General features: G+C 37.8%; 1 protein-coding gene across 7 annotated transcripts in view; it reads right to left on the bottom strand.

Moving 5' to 3' along the window:
- fat3a (FAT atypical cadherin 3a) overlaps nucleotides 1–25,357 on the bottom strand; it is a 180,139-nt gene that overhangs the window by 13,539 nt on the left and 141,243 nt on the right. For all 7 annotated transcript variants that reach the window (XM_059031131.1, XM_034923644.2, XM_034923642.2 and 4 more), the window contains 12 exons: nucleotides 18,016–18,212; nucleotides 17,541–17,694; nucleotides 16,935–17,168; nucleotides 15,550–15,939; nucleotides 15,031–15,245; nucleotides 14,267–14,404; nucleotides 11,642–11,785; nucleotides 9,768–9,965; nucleotides 6,579–7,377; nucleotides 4,580–4,714; nucleotides 3,993–4,150; nucleotides 1,248–1,716 (listed from right to left, as the gene is read on the bottom strand). In XM_059031131.1, the coding sequence (XP_058887114.1) occupies nucleotides 1,248–1,716; nucleotides 3,993–4,150; nucleotides 4,580–4,714; nucleotides 6,579–7,377; nucleotides 9,768–9,965; nucleotides 11,642–11,785; nucleotides 14,267–14,404; nucleotides 15,031–15,245; nucleotides 15,550–15,939; nucleotides 16,935–17,168; nucleotides 17,541–17,694; nucleotides 18,016–18,212 (3,231 nt within the window). The remainder of the gene's footprint in view (nucleotides 1–1,247; nucleotides 1,717–3,992; nucleotides 4,151–4,579; nucleotides 4,715–6,578; nucleotides 7,378–9,767; nucleotides 9,966–11,641; nucleotides 11,786–14,266; nucleotides 14,405–15,030; nucleotides 15,246–15,549; nucleotides 15,940–16,934; nucleotides 17,169–17,540; nucleotides 17,695–18,015; nucleotides 18,213–25,357) is intronic.

The following is a 25,357-nucleotide window of genomic DNA, read 5'->3' on the forward strand; positions in this document are numbered from 1 at the left end:
AAACACATAGAATTTCACAGACAATGCTGTTTCAGAACATTATTTTAGCTTATATAATTTAATCAAAACTAGAACGTCTCTTTCCAGTATTTTTCTAAAGCTCCTTTCATGTCTGAGATAGCTATCACAGTTTGCTGCTGGATTACAACATCCTGTGTGTGTGTGTTTTCATTTCCTTCAGCAGGCTCTATCCATAATCCTTATTGACTAGAGATCTGTTAGTGTGATACCTGAAGTAATGATGTCAGGAGGCACTGTCAGTGGGAGTAATGCTGTGCTCTAGGTAGCAATCAAAGCTGTATTTTATTGCACTCCCAGTCACTTATGCCCAGTTCAGGGCAGCTGACACAGCATTATTCCAGCAATACACCTTATCATTTACTATTTAGAGGGTGTGTATTATAGAAAGCCACTCTAGAGGATTAGCTGAATGCAAAAATTACTTCAGTATTTTAGTCTTACAATTTAGGTCTCACAATGTACACAAACCTTCAAGACGTCACATGTATAAAGCTCTACTCCTCCTGTAAATAACCCAGTTTTACTTGGATTTTTTCCAATTTAAAGATTGCAACACTTTTTTCTAAATGTATGGGCTCCTTTATGAACCTATTTTGCTTTTTCACAGTCAACAAAAGCTTAGCCATGTTGGTGCTTCTAATTTCAATAAGTCAAAAGGGCATTTGCTTTATGACAACAATATAAAAATAAAAACTAATAGGCTGACTATTCTGTGACTCGTGAATTATTGACATAGTCTTGCTTTGCATAACCAGTTGACTATCAGGCAATGTAAGTTAACATAAGTCTATATTGGCCCATTACTAAGCTATGTTTAGTTCTTTAGAATAATTAAAGAACATTAGCCAGGGGGTAAACTGGTGTTCAAAACAGCTTTCAGACTGGCTGAAACCAAGACAACTACCCTACACTGCGTTACTGTCGCTAAAAGCTAGCATTATAAACCATTTATAACATTTTAAAAGGAAATAAACTCTTTAAAAGGTTCTGCTTTTAATCACATCAAACCTTTATGTTATCACTTTACACAAGTGCATTACCCAAATTGTCAGTGTGTGTCCAGAATAATTACAAGAAGACCAAGAGGGAAATTGAGAACACCTGGCTATTCTTATTAGGAGATATACAGTCAACAAAGCCTAAAGCTTTCTTTCATCACCTGGTGCTAAATAATTAAATCAACTTGAACAGCATTATAAACATGTAATGCAATGTAGCCTGCTTACCACCAGATGGCAGGCTTGTACAACTTCCACCGTTCTTACAGGGATTCCTTTCGCAAGCATCAGGGTAGAGAACACAGCCAAGTTTTAACTCAGTCAGGCCCACCACTTCCGCATAATGAGTCCGCTTGTTCTGAAGAGGCAGTTCATTGTTGTTCAGCACAACTGAGTCCAGGCAGCCCTGGAAACCACCCAGAACCTGAGGGCTCTTCTTGTCTATCAGGCTTCGGGCGTTGGGAGGCTGCACCTGGGCACCAAAGTAGATGGAGCCGTCGACCCCCAGGGGTTGGAAATGGAAGGGTGCCCTGCGGCGCTCCACATAGCTGTCATCCAACGACAGGCTTGTAAAATTGCGGTTGAGTTCCAAAAACACTGAGTGCCAGTTCCCATCGTTAACGGCCCTTCCAGAGATTCCCAAAATTCCTGGGCTGTTGCCACAGTCCAACTGGAACCACAGCTTGCCATCCTCAATCTGTCAAAGACAATTAAAGCAACATAAAGGTAATTTAAAACTCATTATCGCTCTATAGAAAACAAGCATATTGGTGCAGTTGGTTGGACTGCTTATTGATATTTATCAATCAAGACAGTATGCAATGGTTTACTTTTAAGTTGCAAAAGTAGATTTCTGCTGAGAAATCAGAAAGTAGTTTAGCCAAGACTGAAATGTATTCAACTGGTGGTAAGGAAGATTTAAATGGATGATCTTCACATTACTCTGCTTTGTGCCAGACTTATTATACTTTTAAAAAGTTAACTAAGATGCAGATCCAAACTGTTTGACATCTCCCCTCTTACCAATAACAAAACACTGCCTTACTATGGTCCTGTTGGGATCCCCTTTTGATCTTGTTGAATAATTGTAATCGTGTTAGAGGCAAACCGGTTATACAAAACCAGGTTTTACAATTTTCAGACAACAATCCAAGCTTCAGAAAACAACCCCTAAAACGCATAACACACTTTTTTACAAATTGTATAATTTGTTATATATTATAACATCGGGTACGTAGGTGACTTTGCAGGCTGTTTGTGTCGTGCTCTTCCATTTGTTATATCAGCCTCATATTCGTGTGATCTAGTAAACGTTTTATTTTGAAACATGATATCAGGTACTAGGTCTCAAAAAAGATATCCGCTACATAGATCTGAGGTTTGTAGTCAACACACACACTACAACAGTTTCTGATCGATTATATCAGTTCAATATAAAACACCTGTAAATCAGGCGATTTGGTTTATGGATGGAAGACAAAGAAAAATTCAGTTTTCATGTTTTGTTAATCATTGTTGAACATCGACATTATACAACTGCCAAGAAGAAGTTGAAACGCTGTAGTGAAACCATGCAGTTATTGTAAATTCATATGCAGAAGAAATGTGCTGTGTGCAGTACAAGTGGGTTATATTTTGACAAAACCAACGTACCCTTTAAATTGGCTTTCTGGTTTGAAGTACCTTTTTGCAGTTTATTTTCCTGCAAACAGTTGAGTGTGGAAACCAAACAATAGTGCTGCTCAGAAAGCCTCTATTCCAAAGTCACAGGGGCGCTCCTCAAACGTTTGCCCAACAGATTTTCAGCTTTGCTTGCAGGCACTTTGGTTTTGATCACAAGTGGAACTGCCACCTGCCATACCATTCTGAACTCTTTCATTACCCACTTTGTTAAATAGACACCCTCAAGATGACACCAATCATTTACTACCAGTACATACAAAATAAAAAGATTTGAAAGAGTCATTATCTTCAAACTACATTGGCTTGTATTTTTTTTGGAATGCTTGCAATCATTCCAAATACTTCTACTGCAAATACTCAAATATACAGCTTTGTTCAGGTGCTTTGATAACAAGTTCAGGAGCTGCTCTTCAGTTCTATCTCTTGCTGTTCTAGCCTACTTATGTATATCTATGGCAGGCAACTAGAATTGAAGAGCAGGTCCTAAACTCTGATGGAAGCACAGATGTATTAAAAACAAAAACAAAAACAACAAAAAACAGGATTTGTGTAATTGCAATTAGAGCCACTCAAAATGGTTATACACATACAAATATAAGACAAATACAATTGAAGTCACATACTCTAAAGCTTTTCCTCAAAATAATTATAACCCCCCCCCCCCCCAGAAAAACAAAGACTAGAAGACTACAATGTATGATTCACAGTGTGTGCTAGGCTTAAAAATAAATATGAAAGTAAATATAATATCTAATGTAAGAAACACGACACAGTACAAACCAAACCTGAATTACCCGGTTGCCAGAGAAACCGAACATGTGTGGATGCTTAAGACAGGAGTACTTGCAGTCTTTCACTTGCTACAGTCGCAGTCTTTTTGGCTGAAATGATGTATGCTGTGTCTTGCTGGTCTGTATTGTACTGGTCAATTTTGTTTTGTATACACTGGGGCATTCTCAAGGGTTTGTTTTAGGAAAGGATTTGAAATTATGTGTGCAAATCCCACAAAATAAGGGGACGGCACATCTTTACATGACTTATGACTTATTAATATAGACTTTAGTGAGGATTAGTGGTAAGTGGGAGGCAAACTTCCCACTTGGACCTGGTTCATCTGTCAGCACCTCAAAGTGATGTGTGGGAGATCTTTATTCTTAAAGGTGCCATATTTTTAATGTGACTAAGAACAGAGGTCCTGTCTACTTTTGAGCAATGGGGATTTCTCAAAGCCTCTACCACCCCCACTGAAATTCACAAGCGGCAAACCACAAGAAAACAAATAACTCTGACCTTTAGGATGGTACAGGGGTCTGCTCTCGTGTACATGATGATCCCCTTGCTCTGGAGCGTCCGGAGTCGCAATCCAAGCTTCAGCTCGTCTACCTTGCTGCTTTCTGAAACCCGGTATTTAATATAACTGTTTCCAGCGAAGCTCAAGGATGTGTGGCCTGCATGAACAGACATGCTTTAACTCAGGTGTGAAATAACCCCTGCTCAGCATGTTAAATTAAACATGACATTGTAGTTGCACACTGTCAGTTCTGAGACACTTTGAGGCATGAAATGGAGCTTAACGGTTCGCACTATTTGAAGAACATGAACCAAACACAGAAAGCATGGCAGAGTTAATCTTTTCTAGCAAACACTACATTCGAGAGACTTTTTGCAAGCACAGGAACATGCACAGACACTATTTGAACAAGGCTTTTATTGTGCTGCAGGAAAATCCAGTACGGTAGCTTTTATATGTATTTTGTGCACCCTGTGTACAATGACCCTGAATCTTAATTACCTGTAAGTAAGAATGTCTACTATAAAAAACACATGCAAAGCTCTGTCCAGGAACAGTATGAAGACTGTGCCCCTCTACAACTTACCTGCACACTCTCCAAGTTTGCCAGGTGGGCACTGACAGAGATACGGCCCTCGACTTGCCCTGCGTCCCACACACTGCATGTCTTCTGGGCAAGGCTTGTTTTCACAAGGCTCCGAAGTGCCAGGGCAGACGCCACCTGGGAAGAGAACACGATTGGCTACTCATTCATCCCAGACAGGTACTCGTGAAACAATAGCTTCTATCTCGCCAATTCTCCTGGGACATATCCTATGGGAACCTGACCAATAAAAAGGTACTGCACAAAAATGATTTCAAACAGACTCTCTAGTGATCCTATTATGACATACTGTAACATGTAACCCCCCAGAAGGCGATACCTAAACGTAGTTTCCTTTGTTTTTTTTTTTCTCAAGAGAAAGGGTTTTGTTTATTTTTACAGATCAGGACAGCCTACTGCAATGTACAACGACATCTAGTTTTTCAAGGGTTGTCCCCAGGGCACTAGGCTACAGTGAAACAGACATTTCAAATTCTTTTAACATGCCAATAACATTTCAAACACATATAGTACAGGTACAGTATGATGGTTTTGGAATAAGCACACAACTTGAAGCAATTTAAGGTCTGGGCCTCCTTAAAAGGTGTTCAGAAAGGGCACTTCAGCACAATGGGGCTCGATATGCAAATTATTTTGCTCCGGTTGCCCGCTTAACTTTGGGATTGTGAAAGATGAAAACGATTCACGGTTCACACAGATCTACTGAAATGCGCTGCAACAATGATTGTCCCCCAGAAGAAATCACAACTATTCACAGCTGCATGAGAGCAACGTGTTTCCAGAGGCTGTCTTGGCAGCATGGCTTTATACAGCCGTAAGAACTCATAATTGTAGCTTGACTTATCGGCTGTCAAAAACTGTTATTCTGCTCACTACCTGCCATCATCAAAACAACCAGCAAGGACTGAGAGTCCTCCTGACTCCCAGAAACAAATGTTGACAACCGCCCTAATAAATAAGCAGCCCGTTTTTGTAAGGCTTCTTCTTGTGATTTTTCCAAGACATTTGATAAACACTGTTGTGGGGGGGGGGGGGGGGGGGGGCTGTTTCTTTTTAGTATGGACAGTATGGTAAATCTTTAATTTGTTGAGAATCAGATGTTTTAGGGAGGAAGGTTTTCCATTTGAGATCATTAATGCAAATCAGAAAGGTCATCAATCTAGTTATTGACCTGAATTGGTTGTAAAGATTCAATTACACAACAGTAAAAAGCACTGCAGAAAATCCACACCTCCCTGAGCTTTTTAATATGGATAAAGATCTGGATGATCTGCCGTTGATTTCACAACACATCTCTTCACACGTTTACAACCCTTCACCGCCCCTCACCACGGTGCATCTCAGCAATAAATCAATACCCGGCTTTGTTATCAATCACTGTCTGTCTTTAGCTGATCTAACCCAGTGATTTACAACTGAGATCTATCATAATCCAAGTAAAAAAAATTAAACAAAAAGAAACACATCTTGGAGAAAAGGCATTTCAGGAAATTAGGAAGCTGTATTTGCTGTAAAGCTTTTTTTTTGTTTTTGTTTTTTGATCCCACCAAATACATGAATTCTCTTAATTGTCTCAGTTTATTACATTTTACTTTGGCTTGACACAAAATAAACAGTAGGGGATGGAGCACTTCTATTTTTTGTTATGTCTGTATTTCTCCGACATTAAAAGAACTTAAATAGGGTAGATTAGATAGGCGGAGCCTAAGATTCTCATTAGTTGATCAGGCATTAAAGTACAATCAGTAAATTAAATCACCAATCTGTCCTCTAAATTAGCAATGCCAAATGAAGCATAACATGTCAGACCTGCTGGTAAAACCTTTACTTTCAAATGTTCTAAATGATTACATCCTATATCGTTTTCATACAACATCTTTTAAAAAAATCTGAGATGTTGTGAACTTACTAAGCTGTTGACTGTCTTATTCAAAGATGGACATAAGTTTACTTTCAAAGGACTTTTAGTCCCACTACTCACCACTGCAGGTGCACTTGGTGTTCCTGTAGAAACGGGGTGACACAAAGCTGATCCTGGCTGTACTATAGGCCACTAGTGAGTGGGAGTCCAGGGAGACCATCTGCTCACAAAGCTTCTCTTGGCACTCCAGGCCTGAGCAGTTCTTATCCAGGATGGCTGAGATGCGGAGCATGTTTTCCAGGTGTTTCCTGGAAGTGCTCAGCTTCTGGATGAGGTAGGCAGCCTTGTAGAACCCCCCACCTGGCGTCTGCACAGCAAGCAGCATGTCCAGTTGGTTCGTCCCTGCTACCGGCTGGATGCCGAGGATGTGAAGAGTGTCCTGTTTCTGTGTGGCCACAGAGTTTCGAAGGGTTCGCTTAAATGCGCGCAGGTGGAGCCCGACGAAGTCCTCTGGGGAGATGCTCTCGAAGCGAATGGTGACCGAGCTCTGCAGCATCTCCGGGGTCGCCTGCTCCACGTGTACCACGACATCCACAGGCACAGCATAGCGGCCATCGCTCACTGTGACGTTCAGCACGTATTTCCCCGTATCCAACCCCCCCAGCGCAATGATCTTCCCATCCTGGCTGTTTATTTTAAACAGACTCTTCTGCTGGTACTTGTGGGTGAAGGAGAGCACATCATACACGTCCTGGTCCGTGGCATGGATCTTCCCGATGACTCCCCCTGGAAACTCATCCTCCATCGTCACAATGTATATCTCCAGAGGAATGGCGATCGGCTTGTGGATGCTCTCCTCGATTATGCGGATAAGGATGGAGGTGGTGGAGGAAAGCTGGGGCCTGCCAGAGTCTTTGGCCTTTAAAACAGAAAGAAAATGTTTTGTCTTAGCTTTTCTAATCATTGTGCAATCATATTTAATAAACCATAAAAGCCTTAAGTTTTTATATATACTGTACAGTGTACACAAATGGTGTGGCAACATACCTCCTTGAGCCAGGGAGAAAAGTGTGTCTGACTCAAAATATCCATCTGAAACTGCAGTTATAAATTAAACTTCACAATTGTATGAGGGAAGCAAAAAACAGAACCAAAGCTATGAAAAGTAAGAAATTGTTAGCAAGTACACCCATAATTTGCGTTTTTTATTATACTAGCTATGAATAGCTCAGTGGTTGGGGTCCTTGCCCCACAGCATGGAAGATAAAGGGTTCACAGCCCAGGCACACACTGGATGCCAACTTCCCCATCATTCTGACAGTGAACTGACACCCACTATGAAAGCAAGTAAATGTAATGCTGTCAGACATAACTTTGGCCACAGAACAGCACTGTGTGTTGAGGCATCGGAAGAAAATAGCTTAAAGATTTCAAGACTGCTTTTTAAGACAAGCTATTATAATTTGTTTCACAGTCGTTCTTTTGTATCTTACTAAATGTTTTCCCGAGTTTCAAAGTTCTTCTACTAAATGATACTGGTAGTTTTGTTTTTCTTTTCTTAGTATAGCTTTTTTGTGATCAAACAGTCAGACCACCCTTTTCCAACAGGGCCTGTTTGTATTGTGTGGTAAATTAGGTTGACTGTTTATTCCAGAAGAAATTCTGCAGACAATTAGTAAGTAAAGTAAATAGCATTCTATTTAAGTTTACTTAAAAATATGATATGACCTAATCTGCAAAAAAAAGTTTTATATAAGTTTTATGTTTCAAGTTAAAAGTAGAAATATGGAAACATTTTAATGTCCTTACTCATCAGTAAATTTGGTAACTAACTTTTACAACATTATTGTGAAGTCACACTTTGATCTTTTGACTAATTAATTCTACAAATCTTCTAACTAAAAGTGGCTGTGTGGCATTGACGAGAAGGGGATTATGGGGCAGATGTATTGTTGATTAACGAATGCACATTTTATGCTACGAATCCACAGAAAAGCGTTGATTCGTCAATGAAACCACAAAATTCAACAGAAAAGCGAATAGCATTTTATTACTCAACAATCACTACAATAATAAGTTAACTATAGTATTACACATTTCAAACGTAACAGTTAGAAAAGGGTTTGCGATTTCAGTTTAGCACTTTATATTGTTAAAAAAAGTAATACAATTAAGCAACAACATAATTAAAACATATTTTTTATAATTACAAATTCACTTCCATATAAACTTCGCTCATTCTAAATTTTATTTCACATATCTTCTGGACAGTTTCAGGAACAACAGCAATCTCATCATCACTTAGTAAATCTCCTTCAATTACACAGACATTAGATGTAAACTCAGTTTTTGTTTTTCTTTCATTTAACCATTGTTCAAACAAGCTTACAGCCCCTTTACATTTTGCCCGAGTACAAAACCGATCGCTGGCAATGATATTTAGGTCTTCATCTGTTTTAGCTTCGGCAAAACGTTCAATAGCTGCTGGTCCACATTCCATTGTTTTCTGCATTTTGATTTTACTAATGCCACTTTCATGTTCTACATCTAAAACACAGTCCTCACTACTATCTTCACGTACAACAGACACTTTTATCTGTGTAAGTGGGATTTCAAACTCAAACTCTGAGGAACTCACGACAACATTCCCACAATATGAAAGACATGTATTTTAAACTGTTTGAACTAAGCATAACAAAAGAGCAAAAAACCAAATCCATTTACCAAATTAACAACCAATTGAATGAACAAGTATCAATTAGGAAGAAATGTTTTAAGTGGCATAAACAACTCAAAGTGTTGAATCTGCACCTACGGCACTCGAAACACTTGCTTATTTTTTACCGATTCAACCATTATCATTGTTTATCCCTTAAAAATCAGACCCATATGCACATTGACAACCAACTGCATTTGGTAGTATAAAAAAAATAACAGTGAACCATTGATTCTGATTACTAGAGACTTAAAAGAAAGCACAATGCGGCCTATTTTAAAAGCATTATTACTGTAGTTTTTAATTACATAACTTACAAAAATGGTTCAAAACAAGATGGAAGGGCCCAAAGGTCTGTGCATTACATTGCTTAGTTGTTTGATTCTTGTACAATAACATGAACAGGTTAAACACACAAAAATGCTTTGGAAATAGCCTCCATTGTGCACTATATATATTTTTATGGATTTTCATAAATAAAGAAAAATATATTAAAGGAGTACGCATCAGTGCATATATCTATGTGAGGAGAGGACACCTGGCTGTGGGAGCAATATCTTATCAATTTCTTCACAGTATCAATACAAGCTTACCTGCACATGGAGAGCATACTCTGATGCCTCTTCCTGTCTGAAGACTATATTAGACCTCAGAACTCCAGTCTGCTCCAATATAAATTCCTTGCCAGCATTGCCAGACAGGATAGTGAACGTGAAGGGGGGTCCATTGTGGGAGGAGTCAATGTCTCTGACTGTAAGCTGTAACATGCTGGTACCTACAGGTTTATTTTCCTGCAAATAGACATAACGCAGAGAGTGTGAAGCACACCATAATACCAGCACAATTTTAATGTGAGCTGCAAGGAGGTTAGCTTAACATGGTAAATCACATAAATGTGGGCTCCCAAAATATATTGCCCAATGATCTATTAATAGTTATGGGTAGGTGTTTGTGACTGCAATCATTTGCAAATTTGCGTGTTTTATTACTCCCCCATTATGAAGACATATTTTCAAATCAATCCAGTAAGTTGTTTACAAGTCACATGCTTTCTTAGAAACAAACACCCCAAATATCCATACGAGAAAACATATAAACACAGAATGAGTATTGCAAGCTCATGCACATAATAATATTGAGAAAATGCAAGCTTGTTTTTGTGACGTACGTATGTGACATATGTGATAGTCCCTAAAACCCATATGATATTCTATATGTGGGTTTGGATGAACACACCAAAGGCACTAGACTTGTGGTACTGCTTAATTACACCCTCTCTCTCTTTAAAGACCTGTGGTACACAGTTTAAAAATCTATATGGGGAAAACTGCCATACAATCTGGTTTGACAGTAAGCATTGCATCACTCTAGTCCAAGTAAATATATATAAAAATAAAAAAAGCTGTAAGCCATTTTGAACAAGTTTTCAAATTACTCCTCCAGGAAAACAAGCCTTTACAATAACTTCTAATTGCGTTCTTAAAAGCTTATTAACATTAACAGTACTTGTTAAACTGTAACTATATCCAGGCCACAAGCATCTGTAGTAGAACCATTTTCCTTCAATAAAGTGAAAACCAGATGACTCTGATTAAAAAATCAAAACAAATTAGAACAGTATTTATTTAAACATAACCATATTATTATTATTATTATTTTATAAAAAGCGTACTATCAGAGGAAAACAAATTACATTGTAGGTGGTCACCAAGCTCTAGCCTAAAATATCCTTTAGATTAATACTATTTTCCATTTATGTACCAACTGTGTTTGCTGTAGAATTGTATCTGTTATGGCTGTTTATAAAGAAACTAATAAAATACACCTCATAATAAGCATTGAACCAAAATAAATATAGTGAACTTATTATGTGCTTAGCTAATTTTATGTTCTAGGGACAGTTTAAGCACAGACACAATAAATAGAACTGAACCTGCATTTTCTCTTTCTTTTTATGAACTATGAATATATCAGCAACTTATCTTTTTAACCTATAAGTATGTTCCTGAAGCCAGCTTACTTGTAACTTGTTCAGTCTTAAATAACAAAAGCAACTTTAAAACCTACTTTCTGCCCTCTATCAAAGCGTGGTGGGGTAAACAGACTCTGCCATGGTAAAGTTTTGACCTCCTGACTTTAGAAAGTGCTGAAACAGCTGTAAATCCTCCCTTCATTAAGGTTGGCAGAATGAGTTCAATTAAGATGCCATCTTTGTGAAGGGCAATCCAGATTATTTCCCCAGACACTGTTCCCTAGTCGGCCATCTTTGATGAGGGCAATTCCACGTGTATTTTGATTGGTCGTTGAATTATTGGGGGCGGTGCCCTGGCAGATAAATGGGAATGATCTGGACATGGACTTTAAATAGAGTTGTTTGGACTATTTTTTAGACCCCACAAATGTTTGTGCTAATTTTTTTGTTGTTGTTAATTTTTGGTTCAAGCCATGATAAAAGTTAGTAAAGTACCTGAATCACTGCTGTATAGTTGACTGGGGTAAAGACGGGAGGATTATCATTCACATCAGATATGTCGATGTTCACGATTGCTGTAGATGACATTGAAGGCGAACCACTATCCATAGCTCGTACTGCCAGTGAATATCCAGACACCTTAAGAAAAAAACAAAGCAAAAGAAAAAACATCGAATAAATCGAATAAAAACAAATTAAAAAATGAATCCCCATGTAAAATTCATCAGTATCGACTTTAGTACAGTCAGCCATTTGTTATTAGGGGTTTGGTACTGTGTACAATTCCCTGTGAGGCCTGCCCATACTTGCTGATACTAGGTTTTTGCAAAGGAGTTGAGACACATCAATCAGCAACACCCTTTTCCACATTAATTCCGAATGCTGAATTCACACATTATCTTTCTGTCCTCTCCTAAACACCCCTTTTCATTTCACTGCAGGAAGAGATAACCTTCAGCCATCCGTTATTAAACCCCTGCACTTCTCAGTCTGGTGGGAGTGTACTTTTTCAAGTGTATTCTGTGCAATACTTTAGGAAACACTTATCAGACATTTCTGTAACACAGTGTACATTCATTTATTGTGAGGTGCATTCATATGCATATATGTATATATATATATATATATATATATATATATATATATATATATATATATATATATATATTTTTTTTTTTTAACAATTAACCACCATTTTTTCTACCAAATTCGAATGTTGCCTCACCACTGCAACCCACTGACCAATCACGAATACTGGAGATCCGGGGGTGACCCACGTTCCCGCTGTCATGCCATAGCCTCTTTTTAACCACTAAACTACTGTGTATAAGGAACTGGGTTCTTGACGTTGCATTCTGGATTTCTCTGCGCCGTCTTAATGCCCCTGAACCTAACCTACCAATCTGTCAACCACATTTTTGGAAGGTAATTCTATATAATAAATACAATATTCTGTGTTAAGTGAGAGAGAATCAATCAGGAATACAATATTATAATTTCTTTATAAATACATAGTATGTGCATGCAGGCCTTTTGTTAAGTACAGTGCTCCCTCCCTATAACACGGGTCTCGGGGGACACACAACATAAGCGTTATACATGGGGGAGGGGGTGGGGGGTGCCGCGGGACACATAACAACACACATCTGACTAAAATACAAAATAAAATAACTCCCTCTCTATAATGCACGTACAGTGAAGCAAAAACTTTCAGTGAATTAACCATGCATAAAGCACCATGTAATCTACGCTATATGTTTTCAAAAAAAAAAAAAAGGTAACATTCCCACTCATTTCAATTAGCGATTTTTAAACTATAAATAGCCTGGCTAAACGGAGGTGGGGAGTTCAGTTCGAAGCGACAGACAAGCAAACCAAGTGCGAGGAGGAGAGCGTGTCATACTTTTATGTCATTTTATCTGCTTAATTATTAATATTAAATTATATGCACCGGTAATCTACATATATATATATATTTTATATCTGAGGAGACAGTCTTTACAACGATGTTAGAAATTAGTTATAAACAAAAATGGTTAACCTAGACACTTCTGTGAAGTTATTATTATTATTATTATTATTATTATTATTATTATTATTATTATTATTATTATTATTATTATTATTTATTTCTTAGCAGATGCCCTTATCCAGGGCGACTTACAGTCGTAAACAAATACATTCCAAGAATCGCAGTACAAGTAATAATACAATTAAGAGCAAGATAAATACAATGACTTTTGTTCTAGCAAGTACAAGTATGACAAAATACGGTTCAATAATGGAGCAGATAACAGTGTCAGTGATAGTTGCATCAGGATATAATTAAATACAAAATACTACAGATTAAATAACACTTGACAGATTACAGCACTCTATAAAGTACAGGATTAAATTGCATCAGGATATAATTAAATTGCATCAGGATATAATTAAATACAAAATACTACAGATTAAATAACACTTGACAGATTACAGTACTCTAAAGTACAGGATTAAATGCAGTAAAATAGCATGAGACACCTGAGCATAGTCAACAGTTGCTTGTGCAGGAAACAACTGTAATACTTTTATGGAAGTACACAAATGCAAAAGAAACTGTTAGGAACGTTCTTGTATAATAAACAGTTACAGTAGATATTTAACAATCTTTTTATGCAAATGTGCTCCATTTCTTCTCTTATAAACCACTCAGAAGTGGTTCAGAATGCACAGTTTTAACTTAAAAAAACACAAAAAACATTCTAGTGTGACAGTGGGGACCCCCCCCCCTCACACTCTTTTGTCTTTTAACAAAGTAGTCCATTATTAAATGAACATTTGATTTTATAATGCATAATTCAAAAAGCTCATCAGATTCATGATACAGTGACCTGCATATAAGTACTGTTACATTAGTGTATTATTACACCCCTATGATACATACTATACTGTGTTGATTAAATTCAAGTTAACACAGGAGGCAGCACAGCACATTCCCAAAATAAATATTTCAGGAAAAAAAAAATTGCTTATCTTGGCAAAAATATTGAAAATCTCTTATTTTGTTATTACTCAAAATATATCCCCATTGTGAGCACAGACAGGAAATATAAAGCAACAGAAAGGGTCTGTTCTTACCATCTCCCTGTCGAGACGCTTATTGACCTTCATTAGTCCTGTGATGGGATCAATGAAAAACTGATTTTCCCGATCTCCACTCACAATAGAGAATACAATCTCCCCATTTACTAGACTGTCCAAGTCCTCAGCCATTAGCTGTAAAGGAAAATACATTAAAAAGACATGAAATAAGGACAAAGACTTCAAGTAGGTTATTGAAAAATGATCCAGCTTCAATAGACAAAGGATATATCTGCATGTGCTGTGCTTACATTACTGGAGACAATCTTAGAAAAACCACGTAAATGCAATCCTGTCAGCAAATATGAAGCAATTTGTTAATCGTTTAAGGTAGCAGAACTGTACTCATCCAGCTATACCAGGCCTTTAACAGGATAAATCATTCTTTTTTTTTTCTTGGATCACACTTTACTTAATACATTTCCTCATTTGTTGTCAATAAATAAATACATAAAAAATGTAAGACAAAATAGCATCACTTCATGCCAGTGTAATTTTAGTCCAGGTCAATTCCATTAAGTTTATTTTAGAAACCACTGTAAAATTATTTTGGATGTCAAGACTATTATAAAAGTGCTTAAGTATGAAAAGAGAGATGCAGAGTAGATTAGGTCAACTCTAACTGCCATTGCCTGTTCTGTACCTCCTCTAAAGACAGGGAGCTATACATATGTCCATTTGAAAGCACAGCATCATGTGCATGGATAGTTTGTCTGAATTGTTAATAGCATATAATTGTCAAACAACAATAGTCAGTATACCATGGCAACAGAATCCCCAATGGAGGAGTCTTCACTGATCACTGCGTTGTAGATATTCTGGCTGAACGTTGGTGCGTTATCATTCACATCCGTCAGGTCAACATTCACTGTTACCACAGCACTTAACGGAGGAGTGCCCCCATCCCTGGCCTCCACAGTGAGGAAATAATCTTTACACATCTCGTAGTCCAGTTCTTTCGAAACTGAGATGACTCCTGCATACCAAAAACAAAAACCCTTTAAAGAAAATGCTGGAATCCAGGAGCAGGGAAGTACTTCACATACTTACAAATAAAAACACATTTATTAATTATTAGCCCAAATATGTGGCTGTCACAGTTGACTAGGTTGTGAGCGCATGGAGAACTCGGTTCTATTTCTAACCAGTTCTGAAAATATCCTTAAATGGTGGTTAGAACAGGTGCTTTACAGATAAAATGCAACTGACATTCTTAAAAAATTTGTATCAGAACCAATCACTTCTAAGGATAACAATTAAAAAATGTTCTCTAAACGTACCTGACTGAGGATCAATAAAGAATTTCCCATGTTCGTTGCCAGATCTAATGCTATAGTACATTTCTGCGTTGCTGCCAATATCTTTGCTTGTAGCGTATACCGTCAGAACTTTGGTACCCAGAGCGACGTCTTCAGGAACGGTCACCAAATAATCCCGCCTCTCAAAAACTGGAGGATTATCATTAATGTCCAGAACCTTGATGGTAACCGTGACCACAGAAGAGAGCCTTACAGCCAGCCCCTGGTCTGAGGCCTTCACTGTGATGTTGTACAAAGCCTTGAGCTCACGGTCGAGGGGCTTCTCAAGGACGATGATCCCAGAAGACTTGTCGATGGAGAAGTGTTCGCTTGCAGAGTCCACCAGAGAATACACCACTTTCCTGTTTAGACCTAGCACAAAAGATTGACAAATTACAGTCAAATTAACTTATTTTTTAAAGTCAACAAGTGCTTGGGTCCTGACACCTAAGGTGGGCACTAGAAGCTACAGTAGAACTTGGCATATGGAGAGTGCACACTATAAGCTCTCAAAATTATGATATTCTTTCACTCTCAAATATTATAGCTTCTTGTGTGGCTGCAGGAAAGTTGCAAATAGGGCAACTCTAAATTTATAGATGCAGCGATACATATAAAGATTGCACAAAGTTTCAATATAATAGGTGTCCCAGTATCTAGTAGAGCACTTTGACAGCAATACAGGACATCATTTGGCATGGTTTTAGTTTGGCTGGTTCCCAATGTACTGGGTAATTACATTTTACCTCTAGTGACAACTTCCAGTGTGAATACTGATGCTTCTTAAAGAAAACTCCCTCCTGGTAGATCATTTCTGACCACCAATGGATCAGTGCATTTTTTTTACTGATACTTCAATTTCAGTTCACTGCAAACTTTTGATCGAATACTACATTGTTGTTTTTTTTTTCTGCACGAGGCAACCATCAAAGGTTTTAGTATCAGACAGTAAACTCTAACTGGATGCACAATTAAAATCACCAGGCGTTCTATATGACATACCTAAACTGGACAGATTGAGATAATTAACCTAATTAGTGTCAACTGAAAACTCTATCGGGCAGAAGTGTCTGTAATAGCAATGGGCAAGAAAAAGGAGTACACTGCAACATGGAGGAGGTAGGAGTACTTGAAACACTGACCCCCTTAACATAACTGGACAACATATCCACATACATTATAACTGCAGTAGCATTATGAGCAAACACTTTTCTAAAAAAAAATATCCGTGCATATCTGAAAACTTAAAACAGAAATATCAATGATCAATCCTTACCAGTACCCGGGTTGCTAAAGGTTTTGGATAGTCACTCCCCCAGGTTATATATATATATATATAAAGATGTGTTGTGTTTGAAATTACATACCTACATCTGGATCAGTGGCTTGCAATCTAGTTAACAGGACTTTGGTGGCAGTATTCTCATAAACGCACGCTGTGTAATGACTGGCTGAAAACACAGGAGGGTTGTCGTTCACATCCCCCACCACCAGGACTATCTCAGACTGGCAGTATCGTCCCCCTCCGTCTGTGGCCCTGGCAATCAGGTTATACACGGGGGTCTCTTCTCGATCCATGGGGGACAAGGTCTTCAGTTCACCTGGAAAGCAATTACAATCAAAGACATTGAACAAATTGACAATTGGGCACACGTCAGAGGGGGCGCGACAGTAAATACGTACTGCATGGGTGAGGCAGTTCCTTCTGTAGAAAGTTCAACTCCTAGATACCTAGACCTGTGCTAGGTGAAAGAACATGCATTTACATTATAGCAATGGTAGTATATTGTGGCTGGACATTGCCTTCTAAAAACATTTCTTGACAAAGCTATGGAAATGTGTTTAACATATTATCTCTACCTTCCAACCACTAATTATATGGTAAGAAATGTGTATTTATTATTATTGTTATTATTATGATGATGATGATGATGATGATGATGATGATGATGATGATGATGCATCATGCTTACCAGTTTCTGCATCCAAGAAAAAGTCATCAGCACCGGTTCCATGAAGTGAGTACCGGATTTCGGCATTGGAACCGATATCTGCATCTTCAGCACTGATCCTCAAAATGACTTTATTTGGAGATATGTCCTCAAGGAACGAGGCACTATATGAGACCTATTGATACAGAGGCAGAAAATAAGATAATAACATAGATCATTAACAAAAAGCAATGGACAGCACAGGAATACAGTAAATGAGATAGTTAGGACAGAAGCACAGAAAATCAGCATCTTGATTTCACAGTTCCCCACTGAAAAGCTTTTGATCTAACAAGGCTTCAGATTTTGACTCGGAATCACTAGAAACTAGGGCCTATCAACAATCCAGGTAGAATTCAAAGTAGACTTCTTTTTAATATTCAGTGGAAAAAAGAAACAAAGACGATGAATAGGGAGGGACAACAATGGGATGTAAATCAAATAATACTGTTCTAACCTGGTCACAGACAGGGCTATTGTCATTAGTGTCTATGACAGTGACTTCCACCACAGCCCTCGTTACAAAGAGCCCGTCTGTTGCTGTGATGTTCAGAAAGTACATGTCCTGCTCTTCACGGTCTAGGGGTCTCTTCACATACACTTTCCACTCATTCTGGACCAGCCCAAGGGCAAACTTTCCCTTTGGATTCCCGTCTGAAACAGAACATCCAGTACAGTCAATGATAATGAAAATCTTAAAAATAAGCCCTGTCCAGAAACATAGCCAGTTTGACCATGTCTGCACCAGAAAGCCAACACTTTTAGTTTCTCTATATAAATGCACACATCATTTAATGCTCAACTATTGTATCAATGGAGGCTTGTTTGGGCTCCTATAATAAATAATTGTAATTAGCTGCTGATTTCAACACAGTCAAACCATCAATTAAGGTCAAGCAGATATGCGCAGTGCTTCTGTACAGATTTATTGCACACAGTAAAACGGTTTTGACTGTAGTATTATTTCTGAATAATTAGCCAGGGCCATTATTATTGCGTATGCTAATAACATTGCAATCACCAGCTGAGCTTTCCCTGTGTGTGAAGACAGCTAAAGCGCGGATGGGAAACACAAGGCATAACCTCCAGTCTGACTGTGATTAGTGCCTCTGCAGTCACTGTTCCTGCACGAAGATTCTCAGGAGGCCGGAGCACTAAAAAGGCACTCAAGTAGGTAGAAACATTAAGCACAGCATTTATAGGTTTGTTTCCTCATCTTCTGAAATCCTTGTAATATAGAGTGTAATTATGGAGAACTGACAAAAATACTTGTGTGTGTAAAAAAGATTTGTACCTGTAAAATATATTTGTAGACTCGTAAAAAAATATATGAATCTGTAAAATAAATCTGTACTTGTAAAAAAACATTTATACTCATAAAAAAAGATGTGTACCTATAAAAAGCATTGACAGCTATTTCACTCCCATATGTAATTTACTAAACTTATTTTTGCTATTGTCATGTTAACAGAATGTATTAAAATGGCTGTGAGGGAAAATGTAATGACTTGGCTTTGTGAAATAACACAATGAAAGCGTCCATGCTTTAAAATATTCTTTGTTTCAATTAAGGCCTCTGTCATCTCTATACCTCATGGATCTACACAGCTGAAGATTAAATACTGCTACCCTTTCACAGAACGGATATATTTCTATCATAGATGAGAATAAAACTACAGCAGAAAGCGGTCCACTTTGGAAGGTTAATGGTGGTATTTAGGTCATCAGTTTTTTTTTTTTTTTTTAGATCAACAGACAGCATTGAAAGATAAATGTCCCCATATACAACTGATATACAATCATTCTCACTAACATATAGAACATAACACTGTTTAAGAAAGAAATGTTAATTTCTAATGTGTCAATATTTTGGGACCACAGTTTAAGCTATTTTTCTAGATGCAAAACATTTGTGGAAATGTCCTTAGTTGTAGCCCTCGCTATAACCAGGCAAGATGCTATGGGAGCTTCCCTGCAATGCTCTTCCAACGCACCTCAATAATCCTGAACTGATCCACAACCTGTTATTCTTTCAGAGCTTCTCCCAAGAATATACAGTACTGCAATACCTTCAAAGGCGATAACAAGTCCTTAAAACATGGTGTTAAAGAAGACTGGTAATTAAAAAAAAAAAAAAATGATAGGTCCAATTAGCGGGTGATTTAAGTAAAAAGAGTACTGTAGAAACATTTACAGAGCTCTCGCAGGACACTGAACACACGCTGAAGTAATTTAACAATAATTAAATGTGCTTAGGAGCCTGCTGGGACCTTCTGAACGTACGCTTCCTTGCTTTATCTCTTTAGGGAATGCAATTCACCATGGATCTGATTACCAAGACAATTTCATTAGAGGTTGATTATTATATCAAGAAATGACAGTGGTTTCCATTAGGCAAGCAGTAATTGAAGGGCTGCAAACATCTAGACCTATTCTAATTTGCTGTCTGTTTTTTTTTTTTTGGGGGGGGGGGGGGGGTCTTTGAAGGAGATTGGACATGACACAGGAAGACGCAACACTATTAAGTGCGTTCAAAGAGTGGCCATTCACAGAGCGGTTCAGAGATAAGCACTGCAATTAAGACAAAATGTATTGCAGTGAAAAAAGGAATAACAGAGACAAAGCGGGAAAGCCCTTGGTACTGCTGACATTGTACCCTGCAATATTACTTTTCCACATCACTAAACTGCTTGACAACAAACGAGCTCAGAGGAGCAAGACAAAAGGACATGTCACCTTCCACACAACATGGGAGGGGGGCAAATACCAAAGCTACGCCTGGTAGACTGCAGTAGAGTTATCACTGCTGCTGCTGCTACTGCTGTTGAGAAATAAATCAACACGCTACACCAGTGCTGCTAACAAGGTTGAAGTCATGAAAGCGAGAAATTCACAAGCATGCCAGCGCTGCAGGCATCCAATCTGTAGGCTCCCACTCTAGTTAGAGAAGGTCTTTGCTGTACTTTAACATTGCATGCATACAGGCCGACCAGTACACTCAAAGTGTTTTTTCCATCTCAGGCAATAACTTAAGTCATTATGTTTTCCTTTAACCCGGTGGTTTCACTGAAAAGTTTTCAGTAAATGATTGGCTATCCTTTAATGTTCTTGTTTACATCAATTTAGAAATATGTTTAATTGTGTGTTTTAACTGTAATGTTGAGGGTCAACAGCACATGCTACAGCCAGACACAGTGCTGGCAGGCACTACAGGATGTGAGCTTCCACACAATGACTGCCAGTTCACCTCAGCCCTGATATTATGCCTCTGCACACTGTGCTGGTTTGTACATTGGTTTTGTCATGTGGACTACTATCTACTGTATAGACTGTATTAACTGTTACAGTATGTGATTTAATACTTGCAAAAACGGACTTTATAACAATATACTGAGCTTTATCCATATTGGCATAAGATACACAAATAATGTTTGTAAAAGTAAGAACTTTTTAGAGCTAGAAAGGAACCGATAAGCTGTAGGGTTTGTAGGAGCTCTTACAGTAGAAGTAACACTTGCATTTTGTTTTTCTTCTCGATGAAAGTGGCATACATGTAGCACTAGAGCAATTGCTTTGTAAATGTAACTTTGCTTTACAGAAACAGGCTAATTGTATTTGCCTTGAGAGTGTAATGAGAACAACAAAGTGGGTGACCTTTTACAGCAGAATGCCCAAAACATAAAATCGACGTTGTGTTGCTGTATAATTAATAGCACTGCCAAGGGCACACTGTGTAATTACTGAACTAAAGAGAAAGTAAACTCCCATGCAAGTTAAGCAATCCTTCCTTATTTGTTTAAACACATAACTATATACGTGGTTATTTATTTTTAACTGTCTTCGTCTCATAAACGTGTATTTAGAGTTATAATAACATGTTTTTTTTTTCTTTCGGTAAATAGTTTTCAAGATTACTGCATGTAGTAAGAATTCTGTCAGTAAAAATAAATCATTTAAAAATATATTTCCTTTCCTACATCGTGTTTATACTGTATTTCACTCCCCTTTAAATTATATTGTATCCATTTCTCCAAATCTTTATTGAAAAAAAAGCAAAATCCACCCAATAAAGAACTATTATCTATCACTAGATCTGCAGAGCAGTCACTGTCCCACCACTAGAGGCTCTTGGATGCTAACAGGCCTCTATAACCTTAAAATTGACTTTAAACAGTCATGCATTACAGTCAGTCTGTCCACAAAAATCAACACTTCCGGGTCACCTACTTTTTATTATTTGTTTATTTAGCAGACGCCTTTATCCAAGGCGACTTACAGAGACTAGGGTGTGTGAACTATGCACCAGCTGCAGAGTCACTTACAATTATGTCTCACCTGAAAGACGGAGCACAAGGAGGTTAAGTGACTTGCTCAGGGTCACACAATGAATCAGTGGCTGAGGTGGGATTTGAACCGTGGACCTCCTGGTTACAAACCCTATTCTTTAACCACTGGACCACACAGCCTCCTATTGAAGCCCCACTCTCCTGAGATGGACATTTAATTAAAGGACTCGTAATTAGTGTTGTGTTACTAATTAGTTTTCCCCTCATTAAATAAATACAAATAAAAACTACCTATTTGGAGTAAAACGTTTCTCACAGAATTCTCCTGATATACAGTTTTCTTTATGAAACAAAACTCAATGTCCTTCTATAGCTCTGTAGTGCACAATTATTTATGTGACACCAATGCAGTGACTCCAGCCAGAATATATTATTTTACCTCAATCTCTATTGCATTAAACACTTTACGGTCTAAGTCTGTGATTATTCATTTCATATTTGAGGAATAAGTAGGAGTTAGAAAGCACCCACCTCATTTTGCTTAACTACAGCTTACAATGAGTGTTTTAGGTGTGTGCTGTGCATACTTAGATACTGTTTACCCACGACATTCAGACTAAGAAGCCACATCATTTTATTCCCATTGAGGTTGGTAACATGCCTGCTCACATAAAGTTAGCTGCTGAAATTAGAAACCACAAATCGCTGCCTTTGACCTTTACCTACACTACTTAGATAATTGACCAACTCCCTTCATTTGTTTGTGGTTCTGCATTGTGTAATATTGAAATTTAAGGTATCTTTAAAAGGTTATGTACTACTAATTAATATATGCATATCCACCAGAGGTGGACGTTATTACTTTGATTAAATTACATGAAGTATAATTCCCCCTTTTCACCCATCGTTTGGACATGTGGGTCTATCTGAATGATCCAAATTCTGTCACTGTTTTTTGAATCCTGACAGTATTTTCCCATAGGGATTATTTATTGACTCCTTTATTGACAAAACCAATAAAAACATGGCATAGAAAGATCTGCCTTAGAGCAGCTATATTTTCTAGGGATGCTGTATTAAAAACTGCACCTGTTTAGTTTAAATGCATGCTGAGGTCTGGGTTACTAAACTGGATTTGAAATTCTCCTGCCACCAACACTATTCGTAATAATTCTGTTTGATTCCATGTGTGTTATGTTTCACTTTCATTAATCTCACTGAGTCAGGAAGCTAGACAGGTACTAAGCAGCTATAAACTGATTCCCCACTGCTGCACTAATGTGCTTCCTGGATTTGTTCCTGTAGTGTGCAAGCATGCCAGGTAGGGTGGTGTAGCAGTGGGGAAGCAATTTACGGCTGCACTGTCCTGTGCCTATGAAGCCTCCTGGCAGGCTTTAGAGAAAGAAAATTGGATATAATATAATTCATAAATTATAGCCACAGGGATTATCTGCATTTGAATGAGAACAAACAAAGGACACTGAGAATAAAAACAATGCTGGTGAGAACAATAAAGTGTACCACAGATTGTAAAATCATTTTGATTGCATTTCGCTGCTCTTTGTTTGAGATGGGGAACAGCGTGTTCTTCCTTTAACAATGTACCTTATAGCCCATGCACTTCTGATGCCATCGTATCGTGTATGATTAGTGCAACAGGTTTTTAATGTTTTCAACAGACGGTACTTAATAAGGAAAACAACCACACTAATTCTCTTGTCCAGTCCACTTTAAGGTAGTTGCACAGTTCGGACCAATATCCCCAAGAATGGGCTTCCAAGGTATGCAACAGGTTTTCCAATCAGTCTTTCTTTTTCATAATCCAAAAACCAGTACAAAACATAATTGATTCCTAATTGTATTCCCCAATAGGACCAGCAGACGGCACTGTTCTCACGATCAGTGTATGAAGACAGGTAAGTCAAATTGGTTGCCCTCTGGTGGACACCTGAAGCAATGTAGCACACGGTAAGTATAATCTAGAACAGTCTCCATGGGTTGGGCCACCCTCTGTACAACCTCCCTTTGTAATCCTCTATGGGTTTTTGTTTACAGGTCCTGCTCCTCCTCTTGGTGTGTACTGACTGGCTGCTCCCCTCTCTGTTCCTGGTTGTTAGCTCGCAGTTCATAAACAATGTGTTTCCAAAGAATAAAGAAAGGATTTCAACAAGATTGTCTCTGTGTGTTTTAATGGTGTTTTCTTCAAAAGTTCCCTCCTCACAATGACCCTTAAACAATTAATTTATAAATTCCAAGTGTCATGTGTTTACGTCATTTACAAAACAGTATTTAACTAATTTAAATACAACTCAACTCAAGGGTTTCACACGGCAGGGAACACTTCCATTTTATTTTACACCATAAAGAAAGTAGATTTTTGTTTCTGTACCTTTGGTAGAGTCTTAGTTCAACACAGCACTTTCCTCCTTTCACTGAATTCAGCTTGCTTAGCTTCACCTCTTTTTCCCACATAATGTTGTCTAATTGAAATCAGTTGGTGGTTAATACAGAAATTGGGTTTATATTACAACCGCTATCTGTAATAAGTAAGCACAACTCTTTTCAACGATTGCCACTGTGCAGATAATAGCCACAATTTTAATTGTATTTTAGTCAAAGCCAGGAAGAATGTTTTTCTTCAGCTTTTTCCTGTTTTGTAAAATGTAAAGTATTTTATAAAAGATACAAAGTCCACTGTGATGTCAGATATTAAGTTATAGGGAGATTATATATTGATATCAATTCGGTTTGAAACAACAGGTAATAACAGAACTCACTGTGCATCTAATCATTATTTATTTGGTGCCATTAGAAACAACTCAACAACTCTAGAAGTCACCGTTGCCAATACTTGTCAGTTTTCAAGTGTTCATTATCATGCCATACCACAAGCTTTTCCTGTTCTAAAGTGTTTAATTAACTTTTTCCACTGACACAGTTGTGCAGATCCCCTGCCCTGAGGGTGTCCTAATTAATACATTTTTCACTTTTTGAATCAGGAAAATTAAATAAACCAAAGCCTTCTGACTGCACACATTAATGGCATTCTTAAAATGTTTTGACACTTTGGCTGGAAACCAACCAGTGTGTCTTTGTCGCTGTCAAAACACCATTGAAAACTTCACACAAGCAAGCAATACAGCTTTATATATCACTGTTCCCTAAATACACAGCTAATCAGATATGGAACACACATCACTAACAGGTAAGCTGCTAGCACTTGCATGAATATCAAATAAATTGAGAGGCAAATAAATCAAACCTATTATCCACATTGTGGCATACTGATATAATTTGAATTTTTTTATTTTTTTTTTATCATAGCTGCGGGATACTTGACAACAAGATGTTTGCTGTTATCAAATTTAAACAGAAGGTTTGCTAGTGACACTTTCATGTTAATATCCAATATTCTGTATGTCCAATTTTCCCCACAGGCAACCCATTCCATATGGCACTGTTACTATTGATCTATTAATTCATTTACAATTCCTTTTCACTTTTTATACTTGA

The sequence above is a fragment of the Acipenser ruthenus genome, chromosome 9 (assembly GCF_902713425.1).
Source record: "Acipenser ruthenus chromosome 9, fAciRut3.2 maternal haplotype, whole genome shotgun sequence".
NCBI lineage: Eukaryota > Metazoa > Chordata > Actinopteri > Acipenseriformes > Acipenseridae > Acipenser > Acipenser ruthenus.